Here is a 19285-nt window from a genome sequence, read left to right on the forward strand (position 1 = left end):
TTATATTTCCATTTCGTACAATATTCTGGTCACAAGACATAGTCATATATTTTGTCTTTTCGGGATTTACTTTCAAACCTATCGCTTTACTTGCTTCAAGTAAAATTTCCGTGTTTTCTCTAATCGTTTGTGGATTTTCTCCTAACATATTCACGTCATCCGCATAGACAAGAAGCTGATGTAACCCGTTAAATTCCAAACCCTCTGTGTTATCCTGAACTTTCCTAATGATATATTCTAGAGCGAAGTTAAAAAGTAAAGGTGATAGTGCATCTTCCTGCTTTAGCCCGCAGTGAATTGGAAACGCATCAGATAGAAACTGGCCTATACGGATTCTGCTGTATGTTTCACTGATCGAACTAATTTTAATTAATCGAACTAATTTCTTGGGAATGCCAAATTCAATAACAATATCATATAATACTTCTCTCCTAACCGAGTCATATGCCATAATATTATTATACACTGTTTATTACATTGTTTAACATAAAGTGCCAATAATGAAGACTTATTACATTGTCTATTATAAGTGTTTATGAATTTTTATGTTTATGTTTTTCGTTCAAAGATTGAACAGTTTAAAATCGCACCATCTGGTTGACATTTACATGGAATGTCCCTGCTGTAAGCTGTACCTAACCCCTTAAGAGATTACTATACATTTACAGTGTAAGATGCTTCACTTCTGAAATGCGTAGAAATTATACATTTTTTTACAACTGGGAGTGAATGCGAAAAATAATAAGTTGGATTTAAAAAGAAAAACTAATCATTGGAATGACATTTTATTTCATCCTCCTTCATTATTCTTTGCGATAAAAGTTAATTAAAATTCTTGTGTTAAATATGGATAATATCTGGTTGTGAGTGGTTTAAATAGGATGTTTCATGCTAATATTATTGTATAATTCGAGAACACTTGTTATCGAAGCCTACGGTCACGAATGCTTTTTACAAATACACGGCCCTGAAATATACAAAACTCTAAATTTAGCCTTTTAAGGTTATTGTTCATTGTCTGTACGTGCGACATTATATAAACAAATTGAAAGACAGTAAGTTGAATCCAAGGACAATCTTTTCACTTTCAATATTTACAGAAGTATAAACAGAAATAAATACATGAAGAAATACAGTGAGCTATAATAATATACAGTGAAATTTCGAATTTATAGATGCTAAAGATCAGTGACAGTTCCTCGGGCGAGGGACGGGAGGAACGTCCTCCTCACATTTTCTTCTTTTGAAAGTAAATACCAAATGAAATATATGCCTTGAAATTCGAGGAAGATTCGATAAGTTTTAAGTTCACAGCTATAAGAAGAACTCGGTTGATCGAGTTTTAAACGACGCGCGCTCATGTGCTGTAGAAAACTGTGAGAAAGATGCGAGATTGTCTGTGTGGAGGAAAGGCACTCCATTCCTCCTCTACTGCAGTTAACACACATAGACAACAGCGCACTAGCGGCCAGAGAAAGAAGCAGAGTTTTAAAGCAAGTAAATGAACGGAAAATGAGGAGATCCTCCTCTGAATCAGCGCATGGGCGGGAAATAGAAACCGACTGGTCGTGCAGCAAGCTCGCTACCGCTGCCACCTAACGATGTTGCATTCAACCGGACTATAATACATCTAGGAGGAGACACAACAAAAACAGTTTTAACGCAACGCTATGAAAGACACATGTAAACTTTTTTTTTAAATTATAAATCAAAAATATTATTCATTGCACTTTATATAGGCTACTATTCATGGTTTGAAACTTTCGTGGATATTTGAAAGTTAAAGTCGGGTTTATGTGAAACAAAGAGGAAGTAGTTCTACGTAGTTGGCCCCTGAAATTCACTTCTATTCATTGTTTACTAGACAGGGCAACAGCCAAGTTGTCAGTTTTGTACAAATATATTTGAAACTGAAAGTAGGTACTCCAAACTACATCATTTTTAACATAAAAAATTAATCGGCCACCGACAGCTTTGAACAATAATAATAGTATCACTTTACAAGAACTGACATTCTTCAAAAGCATGTGATACTGAACTTATAAAATGTACATGTGGTAACACAGACCACGTGTGTGGGTGCAGTGTTCTCGCTTTCCTCAGATTATTTCCCATTCCCATTTCCATTTCGTAAAACGGTTCCGGTTACAAGTTAGTAGCTAGTCTCTTCCAACACGTGTGATGCTGTAATGTGCTCGAAAAATGCTACGAGGTTGTGAATTTCCTTGTAATTGTTAAATTGTACAATTATTCAACAATGAATGGAAGTGAAAACATAATATATTTTGGACAATTTAGGAAACTCAATTTACAAGAACAGATTATTGTTATACAGAAGGGAAGGCCAACCCCAACACTACCTGGTCTTACATGTATGCATGTAGGCTAATTTTTAGCACGTTTCATTCAAGAAGGTGTAATTTCGTGCTGTTAACTTCTTTCCTCCTCTTAAGAAATATGAAGGAGCCGCCACTGCTAAAGATAATGTGTTATATTCAGAGTGTAATTTATAGTAAATGTGGAAGAGAGTTTCCCCTCAATTTATGAAGAATGTCTGTCTCTGTTCATACTCTACGCAATCCAGCTACAGATAATTTTCCCAGGGTCTCACGGTTACGATATTAGCCGTTGGATCTGAGGTCCACGGGTCCAAACAAAATTTTAAAGGGAAATAAGATTCTTTTCTAGGATTTCCTCCGAGAGGGAAGTAAAGCTGTGGGTTCTGTGCCCTAGATTTACGGCGCCTGAAAGAACGCTGTCTTTGAAGGAAGGTTCCAGGCCATTTCTTCCCCAAGTTTAAGTTTGATACTGAATGAATAATCTCTGTAGGCATAGCTCAGCCGGCGGCTGAGGCGCTTGCCTGCCGATCTGAAGTTGCGCTCGGGCGTGGATTCGATCCCCGCTTGGGCTGATTACCTGGTTGGGTTTTTCCGAGGTTTTCCCCAAACGTAAGGCAAATGTCAGGTAATCTATGACGAATCCTCGACCTCATCTCACCAAATTCCATCTCGCTATCACAATCTCATCGACACTAAATAACCGAGTAGTTGATACAGCGTCGTTAAATAACCAACTAAAAAATAATAATTTCTGCAGCTGTAATCGTCGTTGCATAAAATGTTTCTTCCGTAAATTTTGTAATATTACAAATTTCCAGCCTTCACATCCATTACGAATTTTTTTACAATACCTATAGATCAGTTTTACGTAATGATAAGAAAGGTTCTGTGTATTGCCATATTGTAAGTTAAAATTAACCATCCGTAGGCCTATGGAGTGTAAGAACTATAGAGGGATAAGCCTTTTAAACTCAATGTATAAAATGTTTGCTAGAATGTTAAATAAAATATTAAAAATAATATAAGAAATAAGGCGGGTGCTCCTGTTATGGCCATGTTCCTGATATGGCCACCCCTCTATTGTGAATTAGTTAACAAAAAATCCGCTAAATTGCAGCAGCATCCAGTGAAAGGGCATCCTGGTATGTCACTTGATCGTTTTCGATCCAGTCAGGTTGAGCAATATGGCGTCAGTTGCCTGTTTTGCGGTTTTCATGCCACCTCTTCTTATTTTTCTCTGGTAAGTCTCCTTTGTTTTATGCATGTTTTTCAAAGACTTGTTTCATGAAAACCATTGTACTCCATTCAGTTTTTAATGTTCTGTTTGATTGATGTTGTAGTTGATGGCGTATCTTTTACGAGTTTTTCATAAACAAACGATTTTCGTGAAAGCTTACCTGCTCCTTATATGGCCATATCAAATGCACCATGGCCATATCAAATGCACCATGGCCATATCAAGTTCATTTCACTTTTATTTTTTCACCTGACAAATTTACATACCTTATAGCTGGGATTGCGCAAAAATTTTGTATTTTAAGAAAAATAACTTAATTTTTTTATTGAAAAACCTGCTTTGACTACACTTTTGAATTATAAAAAAGATTATTAAGTGTCATTTTTATTCATTTTACACCAAAATTATTTAATTTTAACACAACTGCGCTATCAAACTGAAAACAATCACGATTTGTAGAACATGGAACAAGGGTGGCCATATCATGTGCACATGTTCCCGATATGGCCACTAGGTAGAATTTTGGAATTTGGGACTTTTTAGATAATTAAAGCTATTTTTATGGGGAAAGGAAATTGTTTTAAGAAAGTCCATTAGACTGAGAACGAGTAAGAAAAAAGTGGTTTAAATTTTTTTTTCAAAATGGCGGCTAGAAAAATTCTCAAACCTTAGCATGGCCATATCAGGGACACCTACCTTATTATTAAACGAGGAACAATGTGGATTTAGAGGTGTTCAACCGCTGACAATGTAGCCTATTTATATTACGACAACTTTTTGAAAAGAGAAGAGAATTCAGTCTTCAAACACATGTTGCTTTTATTGGCTTTGAAAAAGCATTCGATCGTGTAAATAGGTGCTTATTATGAATAGTTATGAAAGATCATGGTTATCCACAACATATAATTAATTCAATAAAAAGTATGTGTAGCATCTCAAAAATAATAAATAGGCCTACAAGGGAGACAAAACTGAAGAAATTATTATAAACAAAAGAGTAAGACAGGGGTGTATGGTGTCGCTTAGTCTTTTCAATATCTATATTGAAGACATTATCATGAAATCGAAAAAATTGGTACCGGTACATCCGGGGATCAAATTAAGCCAGAATATGAATTTAAATGTTTTATTATATGCTGACGATGTAGTAATCATTCAAAGTAATGAAGATGATCTACAGAGATCTTTATTTAACCTTAACAACATATTATGTGCATTGTATAATTTTAAAATTTCACTGCAAAAGCTAAAATAGTCGCATTTTGGGAAAAATCATTAATGCGTTCAAAAATTACACTGGAGGATCATTATTTAGAACTAGTGAAAGTTTTAACTATGTAGGTTGCGAAAAATGATAAAAAAAATGAAACGAAAGAAGGCGAAAAAATGTATCAAAATTCCAATTGATGCTTGTCACCATGTATCGAAGACTAAAAAATAAAATAAGGAAAGCAATTAGAATGAAGTTCTACAAAACGATAGCTGCACCTGTACTCTTGTATGGTTCAGAAACATGGGTTCTTTTGAAGAATATTCTTAATAAGGTACAAAGTGCTGAAATGGCTTTTTTAAGAAAAACAAAAGGATGCACAAGATTAGATAACATAAAAAGAATGAAGACATGCGAAAAGAACAACAGGTTTACAGCCTTAATGATAAAATAAAGGAATATCGCGAGAACTTGTTACGACACATGAATAGAATACCGGATACGAGACTACCCAAAATACTGTTTCATTCCAAAGCAACAGGGCAAGGGACGTGGGACGGAGGAAAAGACGTTGGAAAGAATCTGTGAGACCGGAAAAGATCCCGTGACTTGAAGAAGAAAAAGAAGAAGAATTAACCTCATTGACCATCAAATTGGCTTTTACATGTTGAAAGGATGGAGATATACAGAATCCCTACAAAATTGTGTAAGTACAGACACAGTATTCAGAAGTGAACGTGGATGTCCACAGGGACGATGAAGTTAACAGTTCTAGAAACGTTGACTTCTTGTACACACATAACGGTATTTCCACTTAATATGGACTTAAGTGTTAAAATAGATAATACTTTGCTTTGGTTCAGTCATGCGTAATAAATGTGTTTATGTCACTAAAAGGATAATGACCATATCTAGCTGGCCTGGAGACTATTGAACTTAGAATATTCGCAACAAAAATTAGAAATAATACTATTATCATATACTGTAATAATTAATTTATCCGAAACATAAGAATCTGGAGACACACTCGGCTACTCACTACATTTTATTTATCCCTTCAGCTTGTAATTTTTTTAATGCTCGACCATGCCGAAATGTAGTAATTATACACCTGGTAGCAGTCCTTTAATGCATGTCATTAAAGTACACCTACTCATTAAAGTACAGGTGTTTTCAGCCAATGACAACTCAGCTTACAGGTGTTCAGCCAATAATAAGTCAGCTTTGTGCCGTTATAAAACCGCAAGTATCGATTATTCTGGGATATGCAATCGAAAGAGAATTAGCGAAAAGTCACGGAGGCTGGAAATCCAATACTGTCGCAGAAGGTTATGTTCTGTTACTATAATAATTAGCGTTAATTGTAAATAATATTCAAATAAATTCAATTTGTCATCTCGTTTTTCAATGTCGAATTCAATAATCAAGGTTATACCAAGTTTAACGGGATTACACAAGATCAATGACATTATTGTTCCTCGGAAAAAATCAATACTTTCGCGTCTGCGCACATCTCACTATACACGACCTAGAACAAGATCACTTCCGATCTTGTCAGATACAAATAAAATGTATAAGTTACATCTGAATAATTTCAAGTTAGAAATATGGTCGAGCATAAAAAGTCGTATGAAACTCGCCTATAATGGTAATTAAGAAGCTCGTATGAAAATTATGAAACTCGCTTGCGCTCGTTTCATAAACATCCATACTCGCTTCTTAATTACTATCATTATAGGCTCGTTGCATAATGTATTATTTTGTTAAGCTTATTTATACACGCTTTAACGTCTGTGGTCATATCGCGTGTTTTTAGTATCTTTGGGTATATCAGTAGGCCGTTTTTACTATTGTTGAGTTCCTGTCGTGTGTTATAGATGGCTTATGCTTGTGTTCATGTAACTGATTCTCCACCTTATGCAAAGAAATAAATTAAAATAAATCAAATCGATTTTGGATTCATCGTCATTTTATATTTTTGATTTCAAATGAAGGCTTATCAATTTTTACTAAACATGATTATACTCATATTTCATTTGCACTATTCCCTGATAAATTCACTAATAATTGTAATAATTAATAGTAAAAATTCGTTCAATACTTAAGAGCAATCACTATACAATTGCAGACAGATAGGCAGATGGCACGATCAAAACCACTTTTTCTATGTCAGTGATGTTGAAAACGTTTATTTTGGCGAAAAAATTTGACGAGAAACGCATATTTTTGAGCTATAAGAGAGGAATTGTATTTTTTTAAAATATTAAATGCCTATTCTAACGTTACTCGTGGAAACAGAAGTGTAAGATGAACTTGCACATCATTATTTTTCACGCTATCCATCTCATTCCATTCTCCATTTAATATCTCACAGTTTTTCACACAATATTCATAGAAATGTTGCGTATATAAGTTATGCTTATACATGAATACCAAATAAAATAAACTATAGTGTTAAGGGGAGAGGATGGTATTTTTTATGAAAAACGACTAAATTTTCAAAAAAAGAATCTTTAAAATACTCCGTGATATGTGTGGATCGCCATTTTTAAACTTCCTGCATTATGGATTTTTAAATCACTCGTCCACTTTTATTGTTGTTTCCGGTAAATTAAATTTTCAAATTTTTTTTGCTTTAAAATACCCTTTGTGTGGAATACATTGCATAAAATTCTGTGGGTATTTGTGCCCTTATCGGATGTTGAGACGTCATTTTTAAACTTCCTGCGCTATGGATTTTTGAATCACACGCCCGCTTTTATCGGTTTCCAGTAACTTCATTTTTTTTTTTTGCTACATTGCCAGACAAAATGGATATAATTTCTGAACTATTAAAGATACATGCATGAAATTTAGAACACACATTCTTTAGACTATTTGGAAACTTTCCTCTGTAACAGAATTTTGTTAATTGATTTCATTTTAAAAATACGTCCGTTTGTTTGCAAGAAAGGAAATCAGAAAATTGTTATTAAATTTTAATTGTTTATTTTACAAACGTAGGGACTAATATCAAAATTCTGTTACAGACAGTTTGTAGAACATACTTTTGCAAATACATTGCAAAAACTGTTTGAATCTATCTTTAAAAACGGTTTAGATATATCGGTTTTAGTACAGTCCTGCATTGGGTATATTTTTTTCAAATTTGGGCCCCCAAATAATTTTTTTTTTTTCAAAATATTTTTATTTGGTTGAGTTGCCACAGCTATGAGCTCTCTACATACAAAAAATTAATAATTTACAGCAAATAGGAAAAAAGTTTAAAAAAATACCATCCTCTCCCCGTAAGGAAAGTACATATTATATTTTTATTACTTTAATTCGCTCAATCATTAAGCATTTCCTTAAATGTTGTCACTTTTTTCATAGCACCACAGTACTTTCTGTAATAAATTAAACACGTAAAACAGTCCAGTTTTCACAAATACGTAACCTCATTTATTCTTACCTGTATTCAGGTACAATGTTTATAAGCTGATTGTTTACAAATACGATGTTCTGGCGTTTCGCCAGTATTTTAAGTCTGTGGATTTATTTGTCATCGTGCTTCCGTGAAGTCTCTCTCCATAGTAGCAGAATGTTGCTTGTATGCATATCAGTAAGTAGAACTTCTTATGTCTTAAGTTGGCAATAATCATGCTTTAATTAGCCTTGCCTTACCTTTCTAGTCTTAATCCCAGAAGTTTGCACGTTACATTTTTTGGGACATTATAGACATCTTCTTTTCTTATTTTTCTTTTGTGACCCTTCCAGTACAGAGGCAGCAACCACCTGTCGAAGAAATTCAGTTGTTTATTTTGCTTCCAGTGATATTTCAATTGTGATTTATATTCATTTACAAGACAATAAATTGTTGCTCTGTTATGCAGCAGTTAACATTGTTCTCAGCTATCTTACGGTTACCATACTGGTCCTAGAGTTCGAGGTTGGAGGGTCAAAGCGATGGTTTTTAAAGGGTGATACTTTCCTTAGCACAACTTGCGCCGAGAGAAAAATAAAGCTGGGAAATCAGTACCAGAAGCTTAACACTTTCATAAAATCGATTTTTCGAAATACTCGTAGTTTTTAAAATATGCACCAACTATTCAAGCTTTGGTGAAACAATTATTTCAATATCTATAATACTTTTGAAGTTATGAGTTTTAATGCCAGACGATGCACATGATAGTCTACTACATTGCACATCTTTAATGTTCTTTTCCCGCCAACTATATTTCGAAAAACCATATCAATAACACTTCTGAAACTAATGAATAGAATTATATGAAATACAAAAATAACCAGAATCAAGCCTCACTGTTGGATACTTTGTCTACAAAATAATAATAATAATAATAATAATAATAATAATAATAACAATAACAATAATAATAATAATAATAATAATAATAATAATAATAATAATTCAAACATAAATTATAAATATAATTTACAAACACGTTTTATTTTTAGTTATTTTTATTTTGTATGTTTTTAAATATTTTAAATAATTTAACATCTATATGCCTATTTTTAATGTAGCCTATGTTTTTCTCCTGGTTCTGAAGGCTTAATATGCAAACTTTGGTAAATATCGGTCAAAGAGTGTAGATTTGTGTAGAGAACATATATACATACCTACATTCACTTTCATTTATTATATTTATCTAGAAATCTGTTTGTTGTTAGTCTTGTAGGGCTATATTTTAGCTTTAAAATGAAAATAACAAAACTTTGAAGTGTTCAAAATTGGTTGAGCTAAAAACAAACATCTGGATTTTGACAAAGTCAGTAGCTACCATTTTGAATAATTGCATATTATTATGAATTTAAGTTCCTGTTAGAAAATTAAAAATTACTTTGATGTAATAAAGAAAGATAGGATTTTTTGTGTATTAATTTGCATTTGTGCATCAGCTCTGTATACTGAATAAAAAAGATATATTTCATACGATCTTCAATGACGCTATAACCAAGTTCAACTCTACATATTAATCAACTTACAGCACTATTACAGCAATTTATTGAAGAGAATATATTTTGTGAAATTAATTTCTTTTAGCCAAAGGTTGCCTACTCAATACTGATGCTCACCAATAGAATAGATGCGAGAAGATGCCCACTTTGAATATAGGAGCCTTTGTATTAGTCTTCTTCCCTTCGTCATCACTGGGCGTTGCTTTCTGTTCCGTGAAATGCCGTGGTGTTGCCTGAACTGATTCGTCGCACTGCACGTTTGCTGGCGCCACACGATTGTTGAAGATCATTATTTCCTTCACTGTATTCTTGTTAAGGCAAGGGTCCATGTGACCTGGAACTTGTAATGACATGTGTCTTTATTGACACCACCAAATAAATAGATAGATAGATAGATAGATAGATAGATAGATAGATAGATAGATAGACAGATAGATAGATAGATAGATAGATAGATAGATAGATAGATAGATAGATAGATAGATAGATAGATAGATAGATAGATAGATAGATAGATAGATAGATAGATAGATAGATAGATAGGCAGGCAGGCAGGCAGGCAGGCAGGCAGGCAGGCAGGCAGGCAGGCAGGCAGGCAGGCAGGCAGGCAGGCAGGCAGGCAGGCAGGCAGGCAGGCAGGCAGGCAGGCAGACAGACAGACAGACAGACAGACAGACAGACAGACAGACAGACAGACAGACAGACAGATAGATAGATAGATAGATAGATAGATAGATAGATAGATAGATAGATAGATAGATAGATAGATAAATTTCCTTCACTTTACATCAACTGTTTAATATTCTGTGAAGAAGTGAAGAAAAAAAATATTTTTGTGATTAAACTCTAAACATTTAATTACCGCATATGAGTTGTTCCTTTAGTCTGAAAAAGAGATCATAAATCATTGGAATATTTATGAAGAGACTAGCGACACATGCTTTTGTCGTGTAACGTCTATACAGAGTGTTCCGAAACTATTCGTTCAAATTAATACAGAAGGTAGAGAACATGAAAACAAATATATTTCGATAAGGAATATATGGTCTCTGAAGTCAACTTGTAATGTTATGGAACATTATGTTAGTGGTGTTGTTGACGTAAGCTGTTGTGACGGTGGTGCTGACTGGGAATGTGTACTGACATTCAAAACTGCTCTGTGTACAGTTGGTTGGCTCTGAGGTCTGCTTGGAAACATATCGATTCATTCGAAAGCAGCACCGCCTAGTGACAACAACGGTGACTTCCTTGTAAACACACCGATTCAGTCGCAATCATTAACGGCTTGTGACAACAGCAGTGCACATGGAGCGGTTTACTCATGCTGAAATGGCTGGCATGCATTTCAGCATTGCTGTGAGGAATCATCTGAGAGCCACCTTTGGGAATCGATGGATCGGCCGAGGTGGCCCCGTGGCCTGGCCACCCAGGTCACCTGACCTCACGTGTCTGGATTTCTTCCTCTCGGGGCATATGAAGCAGCTGGTGTATGAAACCGTTGTGGAAACAGAAGAAGACCTCGTCGCTAGAATTACTGTCGCTGCTGATGCCATTGCGAACATGCCAGGTATCTTCGAGCGGACACGACAATCAATGATCCGACAATGTACTGCGTGCGTACAGGCTAATGGTCGCGCATTCGAGCAGTTCCTGTGAATGCCACTGATGTAATTAGCATGCTAAGCTACCTTCTATGTAAATTGTCCCTAGGATCAGAAATTGCCTTCAGGGACCATGTGTACCATTACAAAATATATTTGTTTTGGTGTTCTCTACCTCCTGTATTATTTTGAACGAATAGTTTCGGAACACTCTGTATTCGACCTATACTAACAGAAAAAATTGAAAGGATTTTGTAGAACAGAAATTACACTGACGTTGGCATGAAAATGCTTACACCATATCCGATAAACCCAACAATGTGAACGAGTTATTCGTACACACAAGGGGATTCCGCGTACGAATATAAATAGGCCTACATAACCTACTTCGAAGAGTTCATAAAAAATCTAAGGAGGGGTTGCAATATATTAAAAAAAATGCTTTTCAGTTGTACGTAAAGATTAATTTTTTGGTTCTACAGAATTATCTGTTATAGTTACCATTGATAGATAGATAGATTTATTGATATTAGTTCACAAAAGTACAAACTTAATAATTTAACAAAAAGATCTATATACAAAAGGAGTTATACATAATAAATATACAGTTTCCTAAACTAATTAATTTATTGCAAATCTCAGTAATTTATTGGTTCAAACTTGCACTTATGTCTGGTTTTAGTGCATATTTAAACCAATCGTAATAATATGGTTACCATTGATTATTAATGGAGAAAAATTAATTCTGTAGGACCAAAAAATTAATCTTTACGTAGATCATTCGCCCAACAGTGCATATACTGTATACTGTGGAATCCCGACCACCAAGTCACTCAAATGAGTGCGCTCCTTGTTTGATGAGTGTGATGCTGTTGACCTAACATAATATGTGTCAATATATACAGTCAACTCTGGATATAGTGAACTCGGTTATAGTGAACATTCGGCTATATTGAACCTAAATCGTTGGTCCCGACCCGCATACATTAAAAAGTACATTAATATTTCCGTTTATAGTGAACCATCGCTTCGGTTATAGTGAACCTTGTATCCTGACAAATTCTTATTTGAGCCAGATCTTTTATATAAAATTGAAAGAATATGTTGAGAACAACATTCTAAATTTCTTACTCCTTTAGTCAAAGGACAAAGGTAGGATCAGTGATTCCTAGACAGTGAGCTGTACTGTAAATTCAGGCAACGAGTAACGACGACCTTGCCTCACTCCACCGTCGAAGGTCTGACATTCTGTTCTCAGGCACTCTACTCTACTCTTATTTCTAATCCTCCACCGTCTCAGAAACATTGACGGATAACATCGAAAGAACGGAAAATGAAATTGCCTTCTTTTATTAAAAGGGGACGGACATTATGTTCAGAGCATAAATGAAGGTAAAATATCGATAGCTTTCAAACTCCATCAACCCCGTCCCAATTTCCATTAAGTGGCCCGGGAAATTCCAAGGCTGAGTACGCAGTCACACCATAACAGCGTTTGTCGTTTCTACCTGATCTAATGTTCCAATAGTGAATATAACTTACTGTATAAAAATGTCGAAGCGTAAAGTGTTTTCTTTGGAAGATAAGGCGAATATTATAAGTGACATTGGATGTGTTTTCGCAAGCGGACGTGAGTCTACAGCATAGTTTAAGTAAATCAACTGTGAGTAACAGTATACAGTGTAATCCATTCCACAAAAATGAAATATTTTAGTTTCTTGTTCACAATTTCATTCATTTCTGTAATTTAAGGTTAGGGGAGAGACACTTAGGGTAGGCCTATAGTATACCTCGGATATAGTGAAAGAAATATGCAAGTCCGCAGAGGTTCACTATATCCGGAGTTGACTGTATATCGAATATAGAGTGAAGTTACTAAGGGAAAATACAAAAGGAGAGAGATTTAATCCGGTGCTGTGGATTCAGCCTCGGCGTAAGCTCAGTGGTTAAAGCGCCCAGTGCGTACAACTGGGGATCCCGGGTTCGATTGCCGGCGCTGGAGCGAATTTTTCTCTATTAATAACCGCTGACTTTTCAGTTGTGCTTTGACATCGAGGAAACAGACACGTACACAATTCATGCGTAACTATAGAAAGTCAGTACAATTTTGGCAATACTCAAATACAGACGGATACATAATAATAACAATATTTACAGGATATTCCAATGAGTTTATATATACTACCAGTTAAATGTTAATTGTCTGTGGTCTAAAGTAATTCTTTTTTTTTTTTTTTTTTTTGCATTCTTTCTGTTTTAATATATTGAAGGACTCAATTCAGTTTCATCTCTATTTCAAGTAATATGATTCACTTTAATTTTCTTTTGAAATTTATAGTATATATTTTCATTATGTCATTGTAAACTTTTACATATGTATTTGTTTTCTGGATCCTTGTGGCCGCCCTTATTGAAGAGCAGATTGTTTAATTTTATAAATCCGATACATTATTATTATTATTATTATTATTATTATTATTATTATTATTATTATTATTGAAGGATTGACTGTTATTCATAGCTTATTTCACTCCGTTCGTTAAATACACTTAAATCTTACAGCAAATTGTATTCATTCATTCATAGTTTTCTGCCCTTTCACTGCAAACTCAGCAATCTCCAATTTTTACTATTTTCTGCCTTCCTCTTATTCTCCGCACATAATCCATATATCTTAATGCAAATTGTATTTCTTTTTCCTAATTCCATTACCCTAATTGTTCCTGTATAGACGTTACATGCAGTCATAGGGATTTCCTCAAATCCCCTGTCAATTTTATTCTTCACGTGATTAACTTACGTTACAACTCAGTACTTTAGTCATGTCTCCACTGATATTCTTGTTTATAGTTGGTTAATTGAATAATTATATTAAAAAACATACCGGCACGTGATGAAATCATTTACTGTGCACCAAAATATCAAGAAGATAAATTCTTTGCTCATTGGACATTGCAATAGATGGAATATTTTTATATTTTGAAAAGAAGATCACAGATACCGGTACCTAAAGAACATTTATAGCCGTAATAGAGTAATCAAAGTCGTTGTTGTGAGAAATGATCACCAGATTTATCACTTTAAGATAAATTATGCGCGTTTAAATCGTGGCAAATAATGAATACCGCTGTGCACTACGTAGTGAGTTTGCTGATAAGTGGAACTTCGAGCCCTATGTATGCAGCGGACAATATTTCAAGAGAGTCCCTGTGTTTAACACGTGACGTAATTTACAATGTTTATCATCGCTTGTATGAGTACTCATTTGTTTTGCTTGTATCGCCGTGTAGACGACGTCGACCATTCTCTCCTGCTGTGTCTCTAGCAGGTTTAAACAACTTTAAATCACGCCAGTTTACGAAACGTAAGCCTACCTCCTTCGTTTTCAGTCCGTGTAAAACAAACAAAAATATGTATAATACTTTCTTACCGAATAGTTATACATGCTAAATATTTTACATTATCGGTAGGTACTCAAATTATGTATGTATGTATGTATGTATGTATGTATGTATGTATGTATGTATGTATGTATGTATGTATGTATGTATGTATGTATGTAAAATATCATGTTTTATTAACGACGTTCGCAACTGCAGAGGTTATATCAGCGTCGCCGGATGTGCCGGAATTTTGTCCCGCAGGAGTTCTTTTACATGCCAGTAAATTTACTGACATGAGCCTGTTGCATTTAAGCACACTTAAATTCCATCGACCTGGTCCGGGATCGAACCCGCAATCTTGAGCATAGAAGGCCAGCGCTATAGGGGAGAGTCGGGTAGTATCGGACATCGGGTAATATCGGACAGTGAGTTTCTCTCATCTACCACACGATGATAGTACCTGATTGACATGGTTACGTTTCTGTGATGTCGCATAGAGAAACGTAACCATGTCATTCAGGTACTACCATATGGTGGTAGATGAAAAAAACGCACTGTCCGATACTAGCCGTTGTCCGATACTACCCAACTCTCCCCTACCAACTCGCCAACCAGATATGTATGTATGTATATATGTATGTATGTATGTATGTATGTATGTATGTATGTATGTATGTATGTATGTATGTATGTATGTATGTATGTAATGTTTTATTTAACGACGGTCGCAGCTGCCGAGGTTATATCAGCGTCGCCGGTGTGTCGGATTTTTTTCCCGCAGGAGTTCTTTTACATGCCGCAAATCTACTGACAGCAACCTGTCACATTTTAAGCCATCGACCTGCCTCGGGATCGATTCCGCAAACTCGGGCATAGAAGGCCAGCGCTATACCAACTCCGCCAACCAGGCCGACGTATGTATGTATGTATGTATGTATGTATGTATGTATGTATGTATGTATGTATGTATGTATGTATGTATGTATGTATGTATGTATGTATCCAATGTCTACCCACTTGTACGTGATTCCGGTTCCGCATATAGTGGATAGATGGCAGTTTCTAGTTCCATACCATTTCTGCGGCAAGTATTTTCTTTTGATCAAGGATCGCACGGATATACCTAAATTAAACATATTCATTCTCTTCTGTGTGAAATTGAGTGTATTCTTTACTTTCACTGATGCAGCTTCGCTGATGGTGAGTAGCTCATGAATATACAGGGTGATCTGTTTTTGTATGGATAAAATAAACACTCATAAAACATTTACTGCTGAACTTTATTTGTTGAAACTTTGTGCATACAATACTGAAAGGTGGGAGATTCCTCAGAGCTAAAATGATCCCCATTGCGCACCCTGCACAACTCATAACGGTGATGCAATATGACCGTTGTAACATAAGAGAGAGGCTTCTCAGCTTGAGTAATTTTTACTCTCAGATCATCAGTGGTCCTGGGTTGCTGTGAATAGACAATGCCTTTAACAAAACCCCACACGAAGAAGTCAGGAGGAGTTAGATCTGAGGAGTTTGGGACCAAGCCAAGAGATAGCTGCTTCTCGTACTGGCTTTCATCTGCGACCTCCTGCATTGTTTTTAATACAGAACCTGTTTCTACAAATGTTCAATACCACAACATTATGGAATCATATTTAGGTACATTACGCACACCATACTCATGTCGGAATTCTCTTTTAACTCTTTTAACACTCTCAAATTTAGCATACCCAGGAACACATTGTGCCGCTGTTGATTTATAGTAGCCATTTTAATCATCTACGATTTTCATTTGTTCTTTCAGATTATGCATTGTTGATCGTCATATATGGAAACTCCCATCTTTTAATCATAATATAACCAGCAAGAAAATTTTCCTACTATCATAATAGCTTTATAATAATACATTAATATTATCCATACCCAAACGAATCAGACTGTATTATTAATGTAACCTCAAAGCAAACACAATAGCCTGGCAAACTCTTTATGTGTGGGCGTATCACATATGGTTTAAGAATACCGTACCGGTATCAGCATTTGATAAGCAGTATGTTTAGTATTTCATGCAATATTAAATTATGTAATATATTCCAATAGTACTGACCAGTTGGCTTTTCAAAATTATCATTTGAAAAAATATCAACAGAACGACATAGTTGCATTTTAGCAATTTTGCATTGTTATTGTCGTACAAGTTGGCAATACTGACAATAAATATAGACACACGTACTGTTCATTATTATTTGTGAGTGTAGAAGGCAAAGATTGCATCAGTCATATTAGACTGATCATTGTGGAAGTTTCGTTTATGCTGTTAGCCTATGTAGTAATTATCACTAGCCTGCGAATTTCAACTTTGTGTTTGTTGCCTAAACTAAGTAATGTGATTTTGTATAATGTTGATGTGCTGAATTCAAATTTTCAATCCGTTTACTTCTATCACGTCAGGTTTGTTTGCAAAATCACTTTAAATGTATTGTATAATTACGTGAATTTCATCACTAACTTTTTCATTTCACTATTTTATTTCAAATGCAAAAACAATATTTAAAAGACACAACTTGCTGAAATTATGTGTGTGGTTGTTCATACATGTCACTAGAGTGTTTTTGCTTTGTTTTGTCTTGTTTACTTCACTATTGGATGTATAAATTAGCACAGTATCACACAAAAAATTACACCACTTGCTTCTTAGTTGAGGAAGTCCTTCTGGTCCTCTTTCTTTTGTTTTTGTCTTCAGGTATTTTACGCTTTAACATCCAACAATAATGAGGATGCATACTGATGCTCCATCGTCCCTGGTATCTCCTTTCGAACTCCTGCAGATCCTTGTGAAATCGTTCACCTTGCTCTTCGCTCAAAAATCCTAGATTTTCGGGGAAATAATCAGGTGAGAAAAGAGAAAATGAATTTTGATACTCATGTTACAACCAAGTTCCTTGTATGCTTCAAGCATGTTAGCCACAATGTTTCGGTAATTAGGATCCTTGTTGTTACCAAGAAATTTTAAAACAAATTCGCAGAAAGATATCCATGCTGCTTTCCCCTTTCCATCCACAGTGTTTTAAAATGCTGCATCAGACGTCTGTTTTTTTTTGTCAGGGCCATTAAATATACATTCTTTTAATTTGCTTCAGACAGTAGTGGAAATTTCTTACATATGTACTTGAAACAGTCTCTTTCCTTATTTAAAGCCACGTTCTGCAGCACCCGACTGTGGTAGATAGTCACTGTCACTCGTCACAATTTCCCTCACCACTACATCAGACTCAGATTAAAACTATTCAAGATTTTCTAGTCGCACAGTGATTGGTACATCGGGCCCATGGGGTACAGGTAAAATGGCTGACCGAATAACTGGATACACGATATGCTTTTTATTTTTAGAATCGTACCCCTTCACATCACACGAACAGAAGTAGCAGTCATTACTATGGTTCCACTGCTCTCTCCAAACCATAGGTACTCCAAAAGATAGCAACAGTCTTGTGCCGTTGATCCAAAGATGAAGTTCTTCAATGCATACTCTACATACTTTGTGTGGTGTCCAAGCTTTACTATGATCTCCAAGTTTGATTCCAAAATAAGCAAGATATGACTTTTTCACAAAATCTGTCAAATTACGCCTCTGCTTAGGCAATGTGTATATTTTATATAAGTTATATAACAAAAATGGTCTGGATTATTTATACATTCCCGTTGGGCGACATGGTAAATACTGTCTTACTGAACTAAGAACTCTCAACTTTCTACTCCACAATAAAGCTTCAAAAACTGATTTCGTTTCGTTTCCAGATGAAACACAGACTATTGAAATGTGAGAGGAATTAGTCTCTCACCAAGGTATGGTTGACATTTCTATCTCCCACAAATAAAGATAATGGCAAGGCTGTACATTATTTCACCTTAACTTCCTTATACGCTTGCACCCTCTATCTGCTAAGAAACATCTGTTATCCTTGATTTTCAATATAAACATCTTAAAATATGTTGAATATATTTAGTTTTCATACATTAACATACTAAAACTACAGTTGTTGAAGTATTATAGTTTAAATAATTACGCTATAAATTGTCTTAATATATTATAAGAAAATTAAAATAACAAAAAAATGGAACGTGATAGGAACTTTCTGGATTCGAATTTGACTTCAGCATGCTAAAAATACCCTAAAAACGTTGAAACTTTGGAGGCAGTAATTTCATCGCAGACTAGTGATAATTATTGTTCGTGAATTGTTTTCAGAACTCGGACATTTCAGATACTTGATAACCTGAATGAAAGTCAGGAATGGCAAACGCGCATCTCAGAGCTGCCATTTTGACTGATGTCATGTCTTCTTTCATAAATACAGACATTTACCTTGCTATGTCAATTTGCATTATCCTCAGCAACAGTAGGAGCGTCAGGGCTATTTTTACCATTTACAAGGAACTTCAAAATAATATTCTATCAACTTACGACACTTCGATAATCATACTAATCTTGTATAACTTGCCAAAATTCCGTTATGGGAGGTTACTAAACCTCACCGCTGCGCTGGAGGCGGAGTCGG

At 35.1% G+C, this 19285-nt stretch overlaps 1 protein-coding gene across 2 annotated transcripts in view; it reads right to left on the reverse strand.

Moving 5' to 3' along the window:
- The window catches only part of LOC138703575 (ATP-binding cassette sub-family C member 4-like), an 89488-nt gene that overhangs the window by 60671 nt on the left and 9532 nt on the right, over positions 1-19285 (reverse strand). Inside the window, exons 2-3 of one of the 2 annotated variants that reach the window (XM_069831556.1) lie at positions 9863-10079; positions 8450-8560 (exon numbers count right to left, since the gene is read on the reverse strand). In XM_069831556.1, the coding sequence (XP_069687657.1) occupies positions 8450-8560; positions 9863-10074 (323 nt within the window). In that variant the 5' untranslated portion in view covers positions 10075-10079. Of the gene's footprint in view, positions 1-8449; positions 8561-9862; positions 10086-19285 lie in introns of both variants that reach the window. The other variant, XM_069831555.1, reaches the window with a different exon arrangement.

The sequence above is a fragment of the Periplaneta americana genome, chromosome 7 (genome assembly GCF_040183065.1).
Source record: "Periplaneta americana isolate PAMFEO1 chromosome 7, P.americana_PAMFEO1_priV1, whole genome shotgun sequence".
In the NCBI taxonomy this organism is placed as follows: domain Eukaryota; kingdom Metazoa; phylum Arthropoda; class Insecta; order Blattodea; family Blattidae; genus Periplaneta; species Periplaneta americana.